This window comes from Chionomys nivalis, chromosome 11, assembly GCF_950005125.1.
Source record: "Chionomys nivalis chromosome 11, mChiNiv1.1, whole genome shotgun sequence".
Lineage (NCBI taxonomy): Eukaryota > Metazoa > Chordata > Mammalia > Rodentia > Cricetidae > Chionomys > Chionomys nivalis.
Genome location: NC_080096.1, coordinates 68,534,600 through 68,557,789, shown reverse-complemented (window position 1 = coordinate 68,557,789; position 23,190 = coordinate 68,534,600). Strand labels below are relative to the sequence as shown.

At 36.4% G+C, this 23,190-nt stretch overlaps 1 protein-coding gene across 34 annotated transcripts in view; it reads right to left on the bottom strand.

Annotated features, from left to right (window-relative positions):
• Ptprd (protein tyrosine phosphatase receptor type D) overlaps positions 1-23,190 on the bottom strand; it is a 2,217,081-nt gene that overhangs the window by 165,131 nt on the left and 2,028,760 nt on the right. For 16 of the 34 annotated variants that reach the window (XM_057783903.1, XM_057783917.1, XM_057783909.1 and 13 more), the window contains 7 exons: positions 21,851-21,868; positions 20,168-20,278; positions 18,855-18,866; positions 16,592-16,861; positions 12,827-13,408; positions 2,549-2,682; positions 723-867 (listed from right to left, as the gene is read on the bottom strand). In XM_057783903.1, the coding sequence (XP_057639886.1) occupies positions 723-867; positions 2,549-2,682; positions 12,827-13,408; positions 16,592-16,861; positions 18,855-18,866; positions 20,168-20,278; positions 21,851-21,868 (1,272 nt within the window). The remainder of the gene's footprint in view (positions 1-722; positions 868-2,548; positions 2,683-12,826; positions 13,409-16,591; positions 16,862-18,854; positions 18,867-20,167; positions 20,279-21,850; positions 21,869-23,190) is intronic. The other 18 variants (XM_057783914.1, XM_057783916.1, XM_057783936.1 and 15 more) reach the window with 3 other exon arrangements.

The following is a 23,190-nucleotide window of genomic DNA, read 5'->3' as shown; positions in this document are numbered from 1 at the left end:
GCAAATGATGGTATTAGGAGACATCACATTTTCCATCAAAAGCAATCTTTTGGTAATATTGATGGAAAACACTATGTTCTGAGCATGGAGCAGCCCCATTAAAGAAACTGCAGCTGTGCGCAGGACGGAGGCGCAGCAGAGATAGGGAAATCAAGGGAACAGAACACCAGGGATCAGATGTGCTGTTTATGACTCCATTATTCTCAGATTTATCTAAATAGATATTTTCTGTGAATTTTCCCAATGTCTACGTGGACACTCACAGAGTCAGAAAGCAGTTATATGCACTGAGCTTTCCTTCTGCTAGGAACAAATACATAATAATCACTAGTTTGAAAGAAAATTGTTTTGCCTTTCGCCAGTCCATTCTCTAACGTGCTCTTGTCTGATTTCTCTACAGTGTTTTCAAGCAGAACTTTTTTCAGACAGCCATATCATTTGTTGGAAGAGGACAGATATCATTTTGCACCCATTTCTCAGGTCGACTAACGACTCTGAAAGTTTCTACATAGAACGTGGAAAGTAAGGCCTACTATTTGGACCATATTTAAAAACAACATAGGTCAATTGTGTGCAGTGTATCCAAAGTAGGGTGTTTACTGCCACAGAGAAACTCGTGATGCCTCAGCACATTAGCAGATTTGTTTTTTGGTAAAAAATGAATTGTTATAAGCATCTCCTAGTGAGAAATGGGCAACAAGGAAGCAAAGAGAGACACCTACTTGATTGCATGGTTCTAGCTGATATTTCAGTTGTTGAAGCACCCAGGCCTTGAGGAGAGCGTGCAGACAGACGGAAGTAGTATAAGCTGTTTGGTTTCAGCCCTTGCAGCCTGTAAGATGTGCCTGGCTCAATGGTGATTCGCTGCTGCAAGTAACAAGAAGAGTTGGTTGTATTCCTGGGAGCTGGTACAAATATGGCTTAATAAACATTTGTCACATTAGGCTTCTGGCATTACTATATGCCATTATCACAGAGCAAAAAGAATCAACAATATCCAGGAGTATGCTGGGAATTATGTCATGAACGTGCCATAGTTGAAAAAGTATTATTTCTCCAAAAGGAGGCTGAAACCAAAAGGAGGCTGAAATAAATATGCCAGTGTTGGTGTTTACAACGCTGACAATTATCCAGTACACAAAATCAGATTCAAGGAGAGGTAAAGGCCAGATGCCCCACACTCTAAAGATGGACAAGGTACTGTGACCACAAAGGTAAAAGTCACCAGCAACTTTGACCATGGAGGATGCTGGACGTGCAAAATTCAATTCAATCACATACTCAGGTTTTCCTCCAGACTGTCTATAATCCAAACGAGGAGCAAATGTTATATGACTAAAACTAGCAAGATTTCACATGATGTTCCTATAAAGAAGTGAGGGACTAGGGATATAGCTCAGTTTATAGACCACAGCATACAAAATGTACAGAAGACCCAGGTTTGGATTTCCTACCATAAAGCAAAACAAAGCAAAAACAAACAAAAGCAAAAGCAACAAAAATGGATGTTGTGTCCATCCATTCTTACAAAATCACCCCTGGGGGAAGGAGAGGCAAGTGGATCAGGAGTTTAAGTCATTTTCAGTTACTTGGTGCGTTTAAGGCCATTCTATTTTAAGAGAAAACATACAAGCAGAACAAACTAAAGAGATCTGAAATTCACGATGGTAGCAAAACTACTTATGACAGTCCTAATAATTTCTAAAAACTAAGACTATTACTGTTGCTATATTGCATACAGTTAGAAATAAATGTTTCTATATCCACTAAAATATTAATTTTAATTAATTAAAATTAATTATTTTTAAAATTATGATGGCCTCCATCATACACAAAGAACTACAAGCAATTAATATTCTTGTTTATCAAACCTGGGTTTCAAATCTGCCATCTCATTTTAGCAAAAGTGTATCTGTCTATGGTTAACCAGTTTCAGGTACAGCATCAGCCCAGAGTAAATATTAAAATACAAATAAACATATAATTGAATAAAGTCATGAACAATCAGAGCTTAGTGAGCTATTCTGGGAGAACTGAAAGACAATGAGAAGAAAGCAGACAATGGAGGACAAATGGTGGACTAATGGCGACCTCTTAGAGGGAAAATTGAGAGTCCCCTAAAGAATCTTAGAGCTCTGCTTGATAATGGTAAGGATGCATGATAATGCGTTTCTTTTCTCTTTTGATTTCTATAGCTTTAAAATCTTTTATTTTACTTTCTCAGCATATTAACATTTTATATATAGTCATGTTCATATAAAATAATGCTTAACCTGACAGTAAACAGTTGCTATGGGTATCTTTCTCTTGAACAACTTTGAACAAATTCATCAATCAGTCACGTGTTAACATAATGACCAAAATAAATACTATGAGCTTTTGCAGAAAACAAAAGTGTCCCTCCACTTTGTGAATTTCTGTCTTCCCATGACCTGATGCTTGTACTACTCAGGGGGGTTGAATCAAAAATATCTCACTTTGAACAAAAGTTTTTATGGCACCCATTTGGATTTTTGGTCAAGTTTCTAGTCTTTTTTATAAGTCTTACCTCTTCTCCTTGCTCCCCATCTCTGTAGACCAGTTCATAGCTGGCAATGGTATCTGAACGTGGTGGTGTCCAAGACAGCAAAATACTTGTTTCAGATTCAGGTTCTGCTTTGAAGTTTAGTGGCTGCCCTGGTACTAAAACAGGGAGGAAAAGGATTGAGCTTACCATTATCACCAGGATTCAGAAACTCTTCTAGTTAAGTACATGTTACACGTAATAAAGAAAGAAGCCCTTACATCCTCAGAGATGGCCTCCTTGTAGAAAGTTCATTTATACAAGAGGGTAAGAAAAACATGGTGAATATTTTCCCACTCCTTGAATAATTTAGTATGTGTACAATATGAAGTAGAATTAAATAGGCTCATTATAATATATCTCAGAAATCAGTTATAAATACAGTAAAATTATGGATTTTAAATAACATTGTAAAATATAAACATGATATGATTCATATAATATACACATATAATTCCTAACTACATTCTACATATCTGTTCTTATACCCAGAGAGAAGGGAAGTTCTCTTTACTCATCAACGAAACTTCTCTTTGTAACAGATAGAGACTATTACAGACACCCAGAATTGCTCAAAATGCACAGTTGTGGAAGACAGTCCCAATGGATTCATCTACAACACAACTCCTTCATTTAAGGCTCATGAATCATTGTGGGAGAGGGGGCAAAGAGACTGCAAATACGAGAGGATCAGGAGGTTTTTAACAAAATTTTGTCTCTAGAAATGTCAGAATCTACATCCATCAAGTCTCACCAATATGGCTGCTGCCTAAAAATGACCTGAACACGGAGGATACCAATAAACATGCTAACATGGAAGGGGCAGGGATCAGGAGATAAGCATCTAAATATGGAATGCCAAAAGCAGAAAAAAATAGTCTTCCCCAAGAAAGAGCATACCAATTGGTTATCCAATGCCAAGTAGTCAACCCTGAAATCAATCATATACAAAGAAGTAACACTGTACAAATAAATCAGGCTGAATTTGTATATTTAGGAATACATAAACATACACATGCGTGTGCGCACACATGGGGGGGAGAGAAAGAGAAAGAGATAGAGAGACCTATACATAACAAAAAAGACATAGAAAGCATAAAGAATAACACAACAAATTTGAAAGAGAAAAGTAGGAATATGTGGAGGATTTGCAGGGAGGGAAGGGGTAAATGATATAGTTATATTAAAATCTCAAAAATGAAAAAAATTATAACTGAATAAAAAACTTAAAAAATCTCTAGGAACTCATGTAACACTCAGTGTTATTTCTAGTTGTGGTGGTCTGGGTGAAAATGATGCCCCATAGGCTCATAAGGAGCAGCATTATTTGAACAGATTAGGACCTGTTGCATGGAGTAGGTATGGCCCTCTTGGAGAAGTGTGTCTGTGGGCTGGCTTTGAGGTCTTAGAATCTCAAGACAGGCCAAGTGGCTCTATGTCTTCCTGATGTCTATGCATCTGGATGTAGAACACTCAAGCTCCTTCTCCAGTACCATATCTACCTGCATGATACCATGCTTCCTACCAAGATGGCAATGGCCTAAATCTCTGAACTGTAAGCCAGGCACAACAAAATGTTTTCCTTTATAGGACTTGCCATGATCATGGTTTCTCTTCGTAGAAATAAAACCCTAACTAAAGTACTAATTATGTTTATATAATTCTACCTTAACTCCTTAACAGAGCCTCTGAGCAATAATAACCCTTAAAAATTTTATCTTAACTGGTTACATTTTAAAAAGAAGTTAGGAAACAAAAGTAAAACAAAACTCCATTAAGTATAAATAATTACTTGCAGCTCCTAGATTAAGTTATTTAAAGCATAGAGTCTAATGATTAGACTGAATGTTAGCATATCATCCCAAATGGTTCTTCGTAAACCACACACAAATTAGTGAGTTTCTAAGATGTACTTATCAACAAATTATGGTAACAGAAGCCAACTATGATCGCTTTATGTCAGTCAGTCAGTCACCTAACTGATAATTCGGAAAAGTCACACATGAGATATAATAAATAATAAAAACTTTAGCAGTTTAAAATACTCAATAAAGTTTAATAATTCAATCTTCCTTATTAGCTCGTAACTGCATTATATATGCTCAAACCATTATACAAAAAACTGAGGTCCACAAGTCTCCACATCTAGCAGGCTGCTTTTGCCTTGGTCTGGTCTGACTATTGGTGCCCACACCTTGCTATTGTTTAGTAATTTAACCATTACCCTTGATTTTAGGGAATGGTAGAATATGATATGACTGAATCTTTCTATATTTCCCATACTCACATGAGAAATAGAGTATATTTTATAAAATGTAACAACAACAACAAAAATAAAATACAAATAAAGATAGGGCACAGCAGGACAAAAGGGGTTTCTAAAGTATTTTTCTAGCAACTGGAGAATACAAATTCTCAAACACACATGAAAAACGTGATTTGTACATGATGTATGATACAACTTACAAATAATGCTTGAGATATAATTTTCACAGGAAAGGATGTCTTTGGAGATATAGGATATATTGTTTCTCTTTTACAAACGTTTTTCTGAAACTTGATTACAGAATAAGAAAATCTCACCCTTTTCCTTAAATGGATTTATGTTTTATTTCTAGGCACCCTAGCCATCAGCATAGTGTTTTGCCTGGGTGTCTGTGCATGCTGTAAAAGGGTGGCTTGCTCAGGTTTATGCTTATGCCCAAGGCCAATAACATTCCTTGCCTGCCCCTCTATCTCTACCCCCATCCCAAAGCCTGTGCCTGTACCTTGACATTCTCATTAATCTGATGTCTCTGGGAACTGCCTTCCAAACAGGTTATCATTCTTTCCCAGTGAGTGACCTCATATAGCTATTCAACTTGAAAGACCAAGACAGAAAAACATGAAAGATCAAGAGGCAAAGCAAGGGACTGAGGAAGAAATAAAAACATATGGTACCTGGCAAATGGAAAATGTATTTTCTAAGAGGTAAAAGTCAAAAGCCTGGCTCATGCTACAATGGTTGCAAAGAACCATTGAGCAGGTAGGATAACTGTGACTGGGTTCCAATAACTTGATGATGAATGGGTCTCTTGATGTGATGTACATACACATGAATATATGATAGCAATTCTTCTATACTTATATTGCTTATTTCTTCCGCTTATTTCCCACAAATCTGTGAAATAATAAGGTCTATGCTAATGTGTAATTCATACCAAACTAGAACCTAGTTTGGATTTCAAGAATTAGAAAAACAGACAATTCCAAAGCAGTTCAGGAACAGTCACTAGGTAGGGGTTTGCTCCTTGTCTAAGGCTACCAGTTGACACTGACTGAAACCATCTTAGAAATCTAATTAACTTTTGTTTATTTAGCACTGTTTTTTTTTTTTTTAAATTTATCTTCTCTGTATTCCTGTTTGGTCTCAATGTTTCATTCTTGTTTAGTGACACAGCTTCAACTGAACTAATTCTTTTGGTTCTAAAAAGAGCTCTTACTGCTAAATAAGAAATTGAATAGGAACATCAATACCCCAGACAGGACAGGTTCCCTTTCCTTTGTAACTTTTGGACAATAGAGTATTGGGTAGATGACTTAATAGAAAGTCTTGTCATCTAATAGGCTTGAAGCTCTCCTTTCTTTTCTTTTACAGACTTCTTTTGAAGTGGTTTGGGATAAAAAGCATGTTTCATAAATTTGAAATCTGTAGTGGAGATCTAAGCTCCTCAGGAAAGAGGTGAACACCTAGGTGATAAGGATGCTCTATGGATCAAACAGGAAGGTGCACACCTAATCGAAGAGGGACACTGGGTCTCACTAGGCACCAGTAGATAGCTACCTTGTAGAATGGAAGCCCAGTAGATCTAGTATCAATATATATTCAAAAAATATTGATAATGCATTTTTATATAACAAGCTTTCAATTGTCAGTGATTTAAGAATAACGGAATTTAGAAAAACAATGAAAATGGCAAAATTCTTCAATATATTCAACTCAGTGTGTCCACTGGAGACATGCATTGCCTTTTCATTCTATCATCCTCATAAACAGCTTACGGATACCAAGAATCACACTTCTTGGAAACTAAGGGTGGAACAAAGAGTACCATTCTCTTGGGATAAGATTTTAAATTAGAAACAACCAACATGAGTTGAAGATTCATAGGGAAAGCAAAACTGCTCAAAAATGAAGAGATGTATTCCCAAATGCCCAAATACATTGTTTTAATGATCATTAGAAAAATATACAGGAAAATATTTTAAGGGGACTCAACACTAACGTATTTGTTTTCTTCAGACTATCCAGAGACAAAGATAATTTTAGCACCTATCAACCAATATTGCATACCAAATATGACGAAGATCTATTTTACATTATATTCCTGTTTTCATACTACACAAACATATTTATATACAAATTTATAGATATATTTATGAACATATATGCATGTATTGTTTTCCTCTTTACATGTTAGACTTCATTATTGACATTCATTCAACTTCATATACTAGATTTATCTTATAAGCATCATATGTCATTTTACTTAGTAGACTTTCTGTGTTGTAACAGTCCCTACACCAACTTACTGAACATCAAGGATAGGGAACAATTTTGACATTACTAAAACTCATGAAAAATTGTACATATAACTTTAATTGTAATCAATCATTATATATTAGATGGAATTATGCCAGCATTGATCACAATCAAAATTGAGAATTAACCAAGAACAGAAAAAATGGAAGTGTAGTACAGATATGTCTTTAAAATTATTCTTAAGGTTTGGGGAATAACAAACTAGGTAAGATAATTAGTTTTGTAAAGATGAGCACCTGAATTCAAATTCCCAGTATTTATGCAAAAAACTGTCTATGCCCATGCATGTCTCGAATTTCATCACTTTGGGAGACAGAAAGAACATGGTCATGGGGCTTGATGGTTACTGGCCTAGCTCCAAGCTAAATGAGAGACCTTTTCTCAGGGCAATAAGGCAGAGAGTAAAAGGACTTGAAACTTGATGTTACTCACTGAACTCTGTATGTTTGTATAGGCATTTGCACCTGCACACATATGCATGTGTGCATACACCGTAAAGATTCATTACACACACTTATACAAAGATATAAACACACAATGTGCATAAATAAATAAATGATAGATGAAGAGATAAATAAAATTATTCTTAAAAACTTCTTATATTTGGTTACTTATATTCTACTTGACAATTTAATGTCCACAAAGATAGGAATATAGTAACTATCAATTCCAAAATAAAATAAAATGCCCACTGATGAAGATCAAGTACTTGGATATTACTCTAATTCTTTTTTTTTTTTTTTTACTTTTTTTTTTAAAGATTTATTTATTGATTATGTATACAACATTCTGCCTCCATGTATGCCCACATGCCAGAGGAGGGCGCCAGATGGTTGTGAGCCACCATGTGGTTGCTGGGAATTGAACTCAGGACCTCTGGAAGAGCAGCAGCCAGTGCTCTTAACCTCTGAGCCATCTCTCCAGCCCTACTCTAATTCTTATAATCAACATAAATAAATTGAAAATATACTAAGAAATGAGAAAAAACCTTCAATGTCATCTGAAATGTCAATGTACTAGAAGAAATCAGTTAGTAAAATTTAGTGGCTATCTCTGAAAAGCCAATCCTACCGTGCTAATCTACAACTTCACCTCACTGCATAATAAACATGAAATATTGCAAAGGCAATAGAAGCCCCATTATTGCTAAAATAACTAATACTTTAAGGCAGCACATATTTTCAAACATATGCATCTAGCATATTGGTGAGTGATAATGAAAGCAAGAGTCAGAATCTGATAGAAAAACCTGACAAAATTCAAAGCAAAATACCCTATATGTGAGAGCCGTGACCATATATTGTCAACTGCCATTAAATATAAATATGAAAAGTTTAGTTTTATTATGTCTGTATTTATCCATTGCTCATTTCTACATTTTTAAAACCATTCACAGAAAACTTACAGTGGGCTCACATTTTTGAGCGTTAGAGTAAAGGATTTTTTAATTTGCTTGTATTGTCCTGCTGATGTAAACTAATTTAATGTTTTAGAAAATTCTAGAGACCTTGAGTCAGTTTTTCTCAATTAAACATTTATATTTTAACACCTTTATTATTTAAATGTTGCTGTAGGCTTCTTTTCTTTAAAATATTAAAAGTAAGATGGCTGGGTGATGTACACCTCCAATACCAGCATTTGGGAAGAGAGGCATCAGGAGTTCATGGTGGTCCTCAGCTGCAGAGTAAACTCAAGGTCAACCTACACTAAATACTCTTAAAAGAGTCTGTAGAAAGGTCCAAAGATTGTTCTATATGAGGTCGGCAATTCTTTCCAAAGAATTGACCCAAACCAGAAATGACCCAAACCAGAATTTAAGGTTTATCATGCCTGTTGGCATGAATTTCAAGCAATATTTATATAATGCATTAAGGATGTAGTTCCTAAGACTTCTTTAGCAGTTCTATGTTCCTTCTACCAAATATAGTTAGCATATATTATTGCAATAATCAATTCCAGAAAACTACAGAGTGTATTCTTTTCTTTCTGGATGTTTTAGGTGAAATGGACAAGGGGTGTGTCACAGTATAGATGATGTTTTCCTTGCCAACATCCATCCATTCTCTATATCTTCGAGGTAAGCTAATTGCAAGGGATGATTGCACCAGAAAATAGAGCAATGGAAAAATGAGGAGGAGTGACCCATAGTTCTCGGAAACAATAACTTCAGCAAAAATATATTTTATATCTAAAAATCATTATAGTCTGCTGTACCAATACTCACAGCCAAGAGGATTTATTCTTTTGATTGAATATGAATCAGTTATCATGTTCTGACTTTCTCTACCACTATGAGCACATTACATAAATCAACAAGTTCTATCCAACAGAATGTCAATTATCATAGATAAAATGTAAAATGATTACTTCTCTCTTAAACTAACTCTGTTCTTCAGGACAGTTTTACTTATTTATTCATTTTGTATCCAGTTTGAACACAATGAGGAATGTTGGTGTTGGGGGATTCATGGTCATAAAAGGAAACGAGCACAGGTCAGACCCCAAAGATGCCAAAGTGCCCTTTTTATGTCTATGTAATTAAAATATATTTAAATTATTTTGAAAAGTATCATTTTGTAGCCTTACTGAAAAAAAAAAACTCATAATGAAAACTATGGTTTTCTTAGACTTTATATAACCACTCTAAAGGAATGTTTGATGATGGCAACATACTCAGGGTAGCCATGATTCTAGGGATGAGCTCTTCATTAAGGACTAGGAGAAGGCTCAGCGAGAACATCACCAGACCTGATAGCCCTGCATTTGACAGTTGCCACTAATGCGCAACCGCCTTTTTTAATGAAGTCTACAGGACACCCCCAATCACTCTGCTACGTGTGAGGTCATATGAAATTATGGACTTTATCAGGCATTAGGTTCTCTGCCTTATCACATCTCCACCAGAATTCAAGCTACAGTTTATGGAAAGGTACAGGAAATTTCTTTATGTCAGAGACAGAAACACAGACACACATACACACACACACACACACACACACAGAGAGAGAGAGAGAGAGAGAGAGAGAGAGAGAATGCACCTTCGTATAATCACGTACATGTTCTAATTTTGCTACTGAATTAAATCAGACCTTCCAAAAGGAAAATTACCGGATGGAATTGACTCAACTGTTCTTTCACACACAGTATCCATGTACCTATGCTTGTGTCCACTGGTAGATTAAACAACACACTATTTAAAAATCACTTCTACATTTACAATTTCACCAAGTTGGGCTAGAAGGATAGGTTTCTGTAATTCAATATTCTGAATATAAAGATATTCATGAGTCTTGGGGATTTGCATATTTTGACTAAATTTGATTTCAGAAAAAAAATCTTGCTTTTTGGGTAGTTAAATCCTTTGTCTCCTGAATATAAATTAAAACACTGCAGCTTGCTAAGCTTAAGCTTGTAGTTATAAAACATAGTCAAACCTAGTGCCTGGGCATAATAATAGTGATTTTAAGAAAAATAATTATTTTTAACTCCATTCAAAACACTTGAAACATTTCAGAGTTGAAATTAAATTTAATCTTACTATGTTTGTAATTTTAAATAATAAGAAGAATAAATTATATAGTCTCCAACTTTATTTACCTACTAAATACCTAGTAGGTACAAACACACTAAAGCAATCACATTAGGAAATTCATCATTTAAAAATGATGGCAGTTAGAAGTATCCAGGGTCCTTTGACATCAGCTGCACCAGTAACTTTATGACCCAAGACCTAAATCTTCAGTTTTGCTCCCTTAGTTTTACTTGCTGTCAAAGTCTTCTCTATTTAGATCATAAGTACCAATGTCCATAAGATACACATAGCATATGGGCTAACATGTATTAGCTGCTATTGTTGTATTTTACCTATTATGTTTCTCCATTAGCTAATCCATATTGTGGAGGGAACTGAAGGTTATTTCCTCAGAATTTATATGATGAGGTCCTAGAACTCATCACCACAAAGCATTAGAGGAGACAAAGTTAGTTATGAGGGAGTTTTTAGGTTGACCTAATTCTTATGACCAATGTGCAAATTTAAACACATACTTGCACTTTGAAACAGCACAGTGTGGAGATATATTAAGGAGCACGTGCTTCTACAAGCTAAAGAATGAAACACTGACAGCACTCAGGGACATGTATAGAACACACCTTTTCCCATAGTGCTCATAGAAAGCAATCCTGTGATATTTTGATTCCAGCCTTTTAGGGCCTGTACCTGTGAGGCAATATAGTTCTGCTGTTCAAACTACCATGTCTGTAGCAGTTAAAAAATAAATAGAACCACAAAAAAAATATTCATTACAGTTACTATGACAACAGAAGAGAAAACTGGAATTCAGAGAGACAAAGAATTGTGGTTAATTTGTTGTTGTCGTTGACTTCGAGACAGCGTCTCTCTCTCTCTTTTCTTTTCTTTCTTTTTTCTTTTTTTAAACGTTGCTTTGGTTGTCCTGGAACTCACTCTGTAGACCGAGCTTGCCTCAAATTCGGAGATCTGTCTGCCTCTGCCTCCCAGGTCTATGGACTAAAGTTTGGTTACCAGTCTATGGGATTTAGCAACCTGGAACTTAGGAAACTGATTTAGAGGGAGTACTACGAAAAGAAGGGAGAATTGGAAACCTATCCCTCTTGTGTCTACCTGTTTGACTTTTTCCCGTCTTCATGGTAAGGGGCATATTTGTTGTTGGAATGCTGAAGATACACAGCAAGCTGACCGTAGGCTTAGGGCTGCTGTGACCTCCAGTAATCTATTTATTCCATTCAGTTGCTTCAGGTGTTTCATCACAGTAACAAAAAACTGACACACAAAATATTCATCCAAATTGCCCAAGCTTGGTATAACTTAAGAATTAGACTGTGATCATGTCACTCCAAAATTATAGTCAAAACATGAGAAAAGCTTGAAGTAGAATATAAGCCCCATTCTCATTTTTTTTGTGCCAGTTTTATTGGTTTTAGATCTGCCGGAATCATAAAAAAAAATTATCTTAAACAGTTGTCACTTCTAAGAAAAGACTGTCAAGAAAAAGTAGAACAATGTTCATAGATCTCTATTATTTTCCAGTGAAAACCTTAAGTAAGTCTACATATTTCCTTGCATATTAATATAGTGAATGAATGAATACAGACGTACAAAGGCCAATAATGAAGAAACACAGATTTCCTCTGACCGTAGTGAAATATATATATTTATAACTGGCTTTGAGACACCTAGCTTTCACACACTACTGCAAGAAAATAATCTGTCAACAAGCTCAGAGGAACCAAACAATGTTAAAGTCAAATAAAGCAAAATCTGCTGTAAACATGCTTGAGGCCTGGGACCTCAAAGATAGGAAGTAAACATCTGGAGTTAGATAACTCATAAAGCCCACACAAGCCAGGGAAATAAGGCATGAGTGCACTTTAGGAATGAAACCAGAAAAAGGGAATTAATCCTTCATCAGGATTAACAATATTTTGCTTATACATTTATAGTGTGTTCAATTGTGTAGTCCTTGTATAGATCATCAGAAAAAAATGGTATGTTGCCCAAAGTTTCATAGATTAAAGCAAACTTAAAAGCACAATGTGAAGTCCTAAATCTCAACAACTTTGCTTTCTATGATCTTTGCTGTTTCTTTGTTCTTATCTTTCCCACAGCCACCTGCCCAATTTCCCATGTAGAAAAGACTTACCTCCTGTCTGTGTGATGACTTGTATGTCACTTGAAAGAGGGCCATCTCCAATTGAGGTAAAAGCCAGGACTTTGACAGAGTATGTTTTTTGGGGTACTAAATTGCCAATAGTAGTGATCTGGCTATCAGCTACATTGTGTTTCATCCAGTTGTTGACATGTTGGGTCGGGTCCATTGTATAATAAACTCTATATCCTTGGATCTGTCCATTTGGCTCCTCAGGTTCTTTCCACTGTACCAAAATGGTGGTTGAGCTCAACATGCGTGCCTGGACATCTCGTGGGGCACTGGATGGCGCCTGCTCTGAGGTCTGTGTCAATACAGGCTCACTTGGTGGACCTCGACCAATGTTATTTACAGCAACAACTCTGACTTCATAATCTGAGTAGGGACTTAGTCCAGCAACACTGTAGCGTGTGGTTGCTATCCCATCAATTTCTTTGTATGGTTCTTCAGAATTTTTAGGCTTATGTTGAATGATGTAGTAAGAGACGGGGTCGGGGTTCCCAGAGTCCCATGTCAGTGTGATGCTTGTAGCTGTGCTCTCAGTCACTACTGGAGTTCCTGGAGGCTTGGGTAAGGCTTTGGAGCAAAAAAAAAAAAAAAAAAAAGACAATGACCATTTTTCCTTCTCAGCTGTTATACCTATCACTATATTCTACTATTAATTTGACAAGATTATACCACTACTGAAGATTTAATCAGATGAAGCAACACAACATGTCCAAAGAGGTCAAGAGAACAGTAAAATACAAATAGGTGGCCAAGATCCCACCTTTCTAGCAGATGATGGCATTTTGGGGGTTTTACTCATATCTACACTTATTCACTACGTGATCCTGGATACTCACTTAATGTCTTTTGACTTTTGTTTCCTCTCATGAAAACTGGACAAGCTGCATTACTGGAGTTTCATTGCACTGTGGAGTAGCTATATTTCACAGATTTGCTATAGAGATTAATGAGCTAAGTAAGTAAAATACATAGACTTTGGGGCTTTTATAAACACTAACTGCAATTATTACAATTTATTCTTCCACTGTTTGGTCACTTAATCCCTGGTTCAATAAATTAATGTTGTAAATACATACCAATAAACAATAAATATGGAATATATGGAAATGATATTAAATTGCTATTAAGGAACTAGTATTGAATGGTTTTCTATTTGTCAAAAATAAAGAACGTTATGAACTTCTTAGTGTCTTGGCTCACTCATTGTCAACTTTACACAAGTTAGAGAGTTATCTGAGGAGAGGGAAGCGCAATGAAGAAAACGTCTCCATGGATTGGCTTGTGGCTAAGTCTATGGGAGTATTTTCTTAATTGGTGATTGATGTGGGAGGACCCAGCCATTGTGGGTAGTGTCACCCAAGCACAGGTGGTCTTGGGGGCATATAAGAAAGCAAGAGAGATGAGAAAGTCGTGATAAGCAGGCTAGAGAGCAGTGATCCTCTAGGGCCTCTATTTCAGTTCCAATTCCAGGTTCCTTGGCCTGACTTCCTTCAATGATGAACTGTGATATATAAATTTAAGCTAAAATAAACCCTTTCTTGCCCAATTGCTTTAGGTTATTGGTATTTTAAAAAGCAATAGAAAACACGACTTAGATACTTAAAAAATAACCTATCTAAAATTATTAAGGTAGAACTATGACAGTGTACTTTGCCTGGCAAGTGAGGAGGCCTGGGTTGATTCTCATCAATCCCCCCCAAAAACACCCCACCTCACCCACCCTACCCCCCACACACATAAAATAAGGGAAGTAGAACAATAAGTCATGTTTTTCATAATTCTCAAAATTTCTTGGGAATTTTAAGACATATTCACGAGTCACATTCTAAAGTATTTTGTCACTAATATTTTTTTGTATTCTTCATTGGATCATGTAAGATTATAGCTATTCAACAAAGCTCAGTATTTAAATATGTTGTTTTGGCTATCCGAATTTTTCCTTTTAACAGAACAAATCTCAAAAACATCTTAAGACTGCAAGCCATCGTTACTGGAGGACGCATTTGTAAGTTTTATGCTGGATAAGAAGTCAAAAATCTCCAAATGATAATGCTTATAATTAAATCATATCCTGTTAGCATGTGGCCAGGATCACAAAACTATGTAGGACAGCAGCTTAGAAACACCAGACTTTAGTATTTTTCCTGTTTTGTTTTCCTTCTTTCTTTTTTCATTTTTTACCTTTTTATTTCATATTAGAAGTAGGAAAAGATAAGAAAACAGGAACATTCAGGACAACAAGGACACAAAAGTGAATATGATAACTATTTGGTATTACTCTCACTTCAAAAATCTTTAATGTCTTTTGCAAACCTCAAATATTGGAAGCTCAAATGCCTATAATAAAACTAGGTGGTATGCTTTCTGCATATTACCAATATTCACATAATCACAATATTTAGCAAAGAAACATTACTAAAATTAGTAGCAAACATACATTTATTTAAATATTCTTTTTTTTGAATGCTGCAGGAAAATAAAATTGTTGCTAAATAAGGTTGTGTTTCCTAAACTGGCATCATTGGTTGAACTAGCACACTTCTGTACAGTAAGGGTGTATATCTATAACATGTGAACAAGGACAAACATGCTTAATAGTATAAGGATAAATAAGACATTAGATTGCATGATGCAATATGGATAATGTATACTTTTGTTCTTATGCCATATGATATGTTGGATATATATGCTCACTTAGAGATATGATACCACTTTTAACAAGTGTGCTGCCTTTTATAAATCCATGCTTCCCAAATAGAATGATGATTTGAGTTCATTTTGGACTAATTCTAGACACTGTCAGGAAACTCAAATCACACTTGCTATGACCCGATTAGTAAGTTTTCTAGAATTATATAAGTACTGGGTAAAAGAAAGTGATATTCACACATATTCAACTCCATTTTTTTTGCTGGAAAAATATGTTCACAGAATATAACACTTTGGTTATACTTAGTACAATTGTTGAAGAAGAGAATATTTCATGAGTATTCATATGCGCAAGGTGAAGGACAGAGCTAAGATAGAACAGATCCATTTACATTTTGATTCTTACTGGTAGGGCCATCAAATAGAGCAACTATTATTAGGTCATACTGATTCCATCACTATCTCTTATTTCTATTTTTTTCAGAGATTTAATGCATTTAATGACACTCATTAATATTCTTCTCATGACTCATATAAAAAATCTGGACCAAATTAAAGTCTGTAGGCCATCCATCTTACCAGAACAGTAGATCTGGTGTAACATTCCTGACTCTTATCTACTCAGTGACTAAGCCAGACTTGCTCCTAAAAATTCTAATAATTATCCCAATTTAGATTCCTAATATCTTAGAAAAGACTCTGCAAATAGATTTGAGTAATAAATCTTTGATCCCATTTCTTTAGGAGGCTAAAGTAAGAGGTCACTGACTGATGTCTTGTATAGGATCCAGTGTAAATTAAATCATAACCTGCAGTTCAATGAAAACTCATCAAAATTAAAATGACAGAAGGAAAAAGATGTTGATTAGTGGTGGAACACTCATATGGCCATCCCAAAAAGGAAAGAAGGAAGAAAAGGAGAGAAAAAGAAAGGGAAAGGTGAGAGAAATTGGTCCACCTATGACATGAACATTTTCTATACTATGACAGATGGGATTAGGTACTATATAACTGAAGCACTGAGTGATGAATTGGTTAATTTTAAAATCCTGAATCTAGGATGAGCATAACTCAGATTTTCAGAGCATGATCTCAGCATACCTTTGACAGCGATCTGTGCTATTGCTTCAATGACGCCCAGTGTTGACATAGCAACACAGGTGTAATTTGCTGACTGTCTTACATCATTCAGTTCGAGGACATTTCTTCCTATCGGCATATCATCTTCAGGTGTCAGATCTTCTGCCCCCAACATCCACTTCACATAAGGCATTGGTGACCCCACTGCCACGCAGGTGATATTAACACTTCCACCTGGCATTATTTCATGATTAGTGGGTGGGATAGAGAATCTTGGTGGGACACGGCGAACTGGAACAAAACAAAAGGCAACATGATAACATATACAAAGCAAGAATAAAGCAGCTAGTTAAACACATGACATGCACTATACAGACATGATTAAACAATTGAACTGTAAATTATCCAAAATCACAAAAAAAAAACTGTGAATAATACAGACCATACAAGTATGGTGTGTGTATACACAGAATCATTTATTTAGTTTAATCATTGATTTCTTAGACACATCATACAACAGTTGATTCAGACCTACATAGGCCCCCACAAAAAACGAAAAACTATTTACAAGTTAACAATATACAAACACCATGCATAAGATAAACACCAAAATATATACATACATGCATATAACAATGATTCTATGCAGGCATGTATATGCAAAAGCCGACAGGATGGTCATCAGCATGTGTGAGTATCAAGACTGACATCAGTGCTGTGTACTCCTAGCTGATATGAATGTGTGTATGGGGTAGTCACATCCCAGCCCTGGAAAACATCACCTTGAGTACACTGAAATGGCAATTTATTTGCTTTAAGCTCAAAACTTCAACTAACAAAGGACAAACACAGAAATACATATATATGTATATAGTGTGTGTGTGTGTGTCTTTGTCTGTGTCTGTGAGATATGTCTACTGTGTAGCTGTGATTATGTGTGTGCATATAGAAACTGGCAGTCACAGAAGAAGAAACATACAACATCAGTAGATACTATACTGGATTGAGTCATGTGAGTCATGCACAAGACGGACTCTTAAGGCCCACAATAGAACAACGGAAGAATGGCTGGAATCCTAGACAAGGGCAAAGAAGAAATAGTGGGAAATTAAGAATAAAGACAAAGAAAGAAGATAGAGTGTGTAGTGACTGAGATGTGGACTTGTTTGGAAGTTAGAAGGTAACAGGTTAGACAATTACAGGGAGGTTGTTACAGGTAAGGTTTGTAGACTTGGGGAGAGGATTTACATTCAGGATTCCATCCAGCTTGTATAGAAGGTTAAATAGCATCAATGACCACAGAATCCAGTAAGTGGAATTTATGTCTATATTCAAAGTGATAGACACTGGGTCTAAAATACATAGCAGGATGTGACATTAAGAGGAGCTATCATATTAAAACAACATGACACAGAAGAAATAAAAAATAAAAAGACCCACTACCAAGCAAACACGGTTCAGTGCTCCTGCTTCAGATAATCTGCATGCTCTGCTGTGTTAAATTCAAGTACCTTGACAATGTAAAAAGCTCAAGTGAGGAAGAAAGAGCTTCTGTCTGGGACTTCAGGGGCAAAACCTTACACTGTAAGAATATTAAAACCAAAGGGGCATCCTTCACAAGTACACTGTTAATACAGAGAACAAACACTGATTTCTGACGTTATAGGAAAGGACATGGAAACATCTTCTTAACCCCAAGATAGAAAGGGATTCTGTCTAGAAACTTTAGCTACACTTAGGATCAGAAAACCTCCCCCTGGAGAGGGCTCATTGCAATGGTGTGAGGGTGAGTGACATCCGTAGGAAGGGATGGGGCTAAGCATGCCTCCTGCAGTCAACTCAGAGGTTACTGAAGCAAGCAGGGGCCAGCACAGACTCTGGGGTGTCAAAGAACATATCAAGAAAAAATGGAGGGGCCAGGGAACAATTATAAAACATCACCTGTGGGCAGCAGGCACCCCGAGAAGACAAAAATAAAAGGTGGGTGGAAGATGGGAAGAGTTGGGGGTTGAGGGAGGAAAGCAGGAACACTGACCAATGCACTGGACCACAGAAAGTTATGTGTTACCAGTTCCCATGCACCCAGGTATATTTTCTCCCATCATGCATGGCATTTAGACACCACCAGCAAGCAACAGAAGCCAAGGCCAGAACATTCTCTGCAATTATATACCATTAACCAAAAGAAGACCACAGTGCAGCTACATTCATTTCATTTGTATTCTTTGTTATTGGTTTAAGTAATAGTTTTGTAAGGTGGGTAAAAAGTAAAAAACACACCAACCTTCTCGCAGCTCTGAGGGATGTAGGGGGGTTTGATGCAGAACACAATGAAATGAGGAAAAGGAGAAAAACAAGGGAAACACAGAGAGAGTAAAAAGGCCATATCAAGGCTTTCAACCACTACTTGAACATTGTTAAGTAATTCTAGTTCATCTTCCTACCTCAGATGGAAAAGTTAGCAATACCTCATAGACTAATGCAGTATTAGGAACAATAGCTAGCATCATTTTGAAATTTTCCATAGAAGAAGGAATGCATGCCTCATGCAGCAAAGGAGGTTCACCATTGTGAGAAAAAAGGATTGGGGCCCTCAAATAATTTGGGGAAGATTCTCGGTGCACAGCACTCCCAACCCCACCCGAGGTACAGACTCCACAGCGAGGGAGGCAAAAGGCATCCCCAGGGGCACACAATTATCACTGACAAAAATTTCAAAATCAAGCTAGGTATTTTCTTAACAAACCCCATTCTGTAGTACCTTAAAGAACAGGCTGAACCATTCCCTCCCCCACCCATGCCTTCTACGATTATTTGGATTTGTAGACCTACAACGGAAATGTTTCCAACAGAAAATAAGGCAAAACAAAATCCAGCTCTGAGAACTCTGGGAAGAGGGGTGTATACCTTCCAGCTGAATTAAAAGTTAATAGTCATTCCTATGCTCAAGATGCAATCATTTAAATACTCATAAAAAATATGACTGGCTCTTTATACTTCATTCTTACTTCAAGAAGAGCTAATACTACTTCCTAAAATACAATCATTATCCTATGGTGTATAGATGCATATGCACAAATATAAAACTGTGATTTAATTAGGACAGCATAAGAGGAAAGAATGCAATTGTGCTATTTTTTTTATCCAGTAACTGTTTTTCTTAGTTTGGAGACTTTATGCCCCTAGCTCCACAGCCGAGGTCATGGAGTTATAAATAAACACCTTCATGCTTAGAGCTGGTTAGTAGTACACCGAGCATTTACTTCAAAATTTGTAAGGAAACAAATTAGAAACAACAGAAAAAAAGTGAAAGGAAAGAAGAAAACTTCAAACAAATGCAAAGCACAGTCATTCAGTACAATCAAAGTAGAATCGGAAGTAACAATGCAAACAATTGTCTACAAACCTCAAGCCTCATGTAGTTTCAAAAACAACAGATACCAAATTTTAATTTTCTACTTAGTAAACTGCTTCAGCAACAGTAATCATTACCAAATCCTCTTGTTAAACACTTCCATAATCACCCAGACCCTGTGAGCATCTCAACTCCCCCTGAGCCTGAATGGAGAAGTCATGCCAGGGTTATGCCATTCCTACCTCTGACATATAAATTGGCAGGGGCAGAGTAACGAGTGCCCGCGCTGTTGGTGGCAACACACTCATATTTTCCTTGGTCAGATTCTTCACTCTGTTCGATCTGCAGGGCTCCTGTATAGATATAAAATATATCACCAAAGATGTGGTCAGAGAAGGCTTTTGAGGTTCAGCAAGCTAAACCTCTTAACAACATGAAAAGCCCTGCAAAGCGAAGGTCCACTCAACGTCGGTTCAATCTCTTGCTAAGTTGCACAGACAGAAAATGATGCGATGAGAAAAACATATAGAGATTATTTTTTACATCATCAATGCTAGCATAAAGAAACAATATCTTTTTCCCAAGCAAGACTTCTAGTCATAATTAGCACTCTTAGCTCCTAGACTAATAAAATGAAGATGGGTGAGACTGCTTCAAGGAAGTATGGCTTTTAAATAAAACAAAAGATTAATATTTGGTTTTGTTTTGTTTCATTTTGGCAGCAAAAGTGGCGCAAAAGATAGGTACGCTCAAAAAAAACCAGGCTGAGTTTTCAAGAAAGTCTTCTCTGAAAGAAAGCCCAAAAATACGCAGCGAGCACAAAAAGGCTGCACAAAGCAAAAAAATTAAAATTAGTTATTATCAATTATGAAAAGAGCAATTAAGGAAATAAAACTCCCTTAAGACATGCAGACTTTTTAAGAAAAGAAAGACAGTTTGCCACAACTTACAATCATTTCTGACAATTGCTGAAAAACAAAGAGCATTTGCATTAGAGGAGTTTTAAAAAGTTCAAAAGCAAGGCCCAGGCCAGCCAGGAAGAGCCAACCAATCACTGCTTGAGGACCTCTGGATGGATCCCCTAAGACACCCATCAAAATCCACTGTGGGATTAGCAGTGTGGTGTCACAAAACCCCAAGAAAAATACAAAAGAAGAATTACAAAAGAAACGCACACGGAGTCAAAGTATGAAAAACCGGCAATACCACATACCACCAAGAGTACTGAGAACCTGTTTCCACGGCTGAAGGACAGAAGATCCAAAAATCCAGAGACGAGCACCCAAGAAAAAAAGAAGTGGAGAAAAAAGCACTGCTGTCAGACTGTAGGAGGGGTCAGGTGGAAGGGGAGTCATTCTTTGACTTTAAGACAGTAAGAGAAAAAAGAATTGAAGAACAAAAGCAAAATCCTTTTGAAAGATAAAGACAAAAAGCAGACGGTCCAGGCTGTCTTCTGCATGTCTGCCACTGTTCTCCAGACCGCCCTGGCTTTGGTCCAGAACAAGAACAGCTAAGGAAGAAAAAAAATGATCTTTTTTTTTCTCCGGTTGGACAAAAAAAAGTAAAAGAAGAAGAAAAAAAAGGAAAAAAAGAGAAAAAAGAAAAAGGAAGAAGAAAAGAAAAAAAAGAGGGACAGATGGTAAGCTGTGACTGGTTTGTGGTCTGACGACCTGGATATGCTTTCTTTGAAGCATATCAGAACTTAAATAATCATTTTCATAAATAAAGAAATGAACAAAACAAAGAGAAAAAAGGAAAGGAAAGTCCACAATATGAGAGTCACGAATCATAACCAAACGAAGGGAAAGAAATCAGGTTGATGGACATTATGGGGATGGCTCTGAAAACCGGACAGAGATGAGAAGGATGAAAGGACAGGGAGAATGAGCAAGATCATTCTGTGAACGTTAGGTCAGCATTCTTACCTCTTATTGGTGTACCACCTGGGTGGATAATATGAATGCAAATAAGATTAGAAAGAAGAAGCATTAGTACGAGAAGAAGGGGGCTAGGGCTGGGGAGAAGAATTCGATTAGATTTACAGAATTAAATAAGATCTTAAAAGAAACTTGAATTACTATATCGGTAAACAGGAATATATTAGATCATATCAGTAGATCATAAAAGCAAGGTGCATTAAACCACAGAGGGCAAAGGTCATAGCAGGCAGAATTGCCTTTTTCAGAGAAGCAACTGTGTTCTTAAGGCTGGGCTCACATAGGGTTAGAAGTATATCTTATAAGCTTTGTACCCTTTCAAAAATATACAGCATTTTAGTGACATAGTTTAGGGAAATACTGGCTAAGCTATTTAAGTATATATATATATATAAATATGTATATATATATATATATTTGTATATACTATTTGAGGAAATACTACAGACTAGCTAAAAGCAAACACTGAGGGTAAGAATCTTATGCTACTCATTATGCTACAACTGTGTGATTAATTTGTGGACTATTTTATTTCTTTATACAGTGTTCTTAAGATAAACAGTTCTGTGAAGGTATGAATGTGTGTGCCACTATACAGATCTGGTGCCTACACTGACAGTTAGTAAAATGCATGCCATGCATTTTATTATTAATAATAATAATCTTATTCTGAATATGGAAATTAGTGGGGGTGAAGTGCGCTTCAGAACTAAGCACTTACCAATGGATTCTGGAGATTTAAATACGGAGAGAAGAAAGACAGCATAAAAATATTATTATATTCCTCATAATTTGGTACAAATTTTTCAGAGTTAAAGCTTTATTACACTAAATCATTTATGTTACATGTGAATAATTATTTATTTACAATAACAGAATGCTAATCTACACAGTTCTGCTGACAACAAGCAAAAGAGTCAGTTAACAAGACGCTTTAACATCACAGGACAGGTCAAAGGCTGAGAATTCTGGGAAGACAGGCAGTTAACAACTTAGAATTTTATATCGATATCACTAGCAACATCATAGCACAGAGATTATTAGTATACATTCCTGTGAAATTACCTAGGGACAGGCTCTAAACTTTAAGAAATATAGAACTTTTCTGTTTTAATCTACAGAGAGCAAAGGAATAAACTGGGATGAGAACAGGAGAAGGAGCTGGAGTAAAGAGAAAGGAAGAAAACAGCAAAAGCTGGAGTCTACACCAAAGCAGACTTCTGTAGATCCAGTCACTGGAGGGGTCAAAGCCCCCGAGCATGGGCACACACTACCGTGGCTACTGTGTGGGCAATGTTCACTAAGAATGACACAGAAACGGTGCTAAT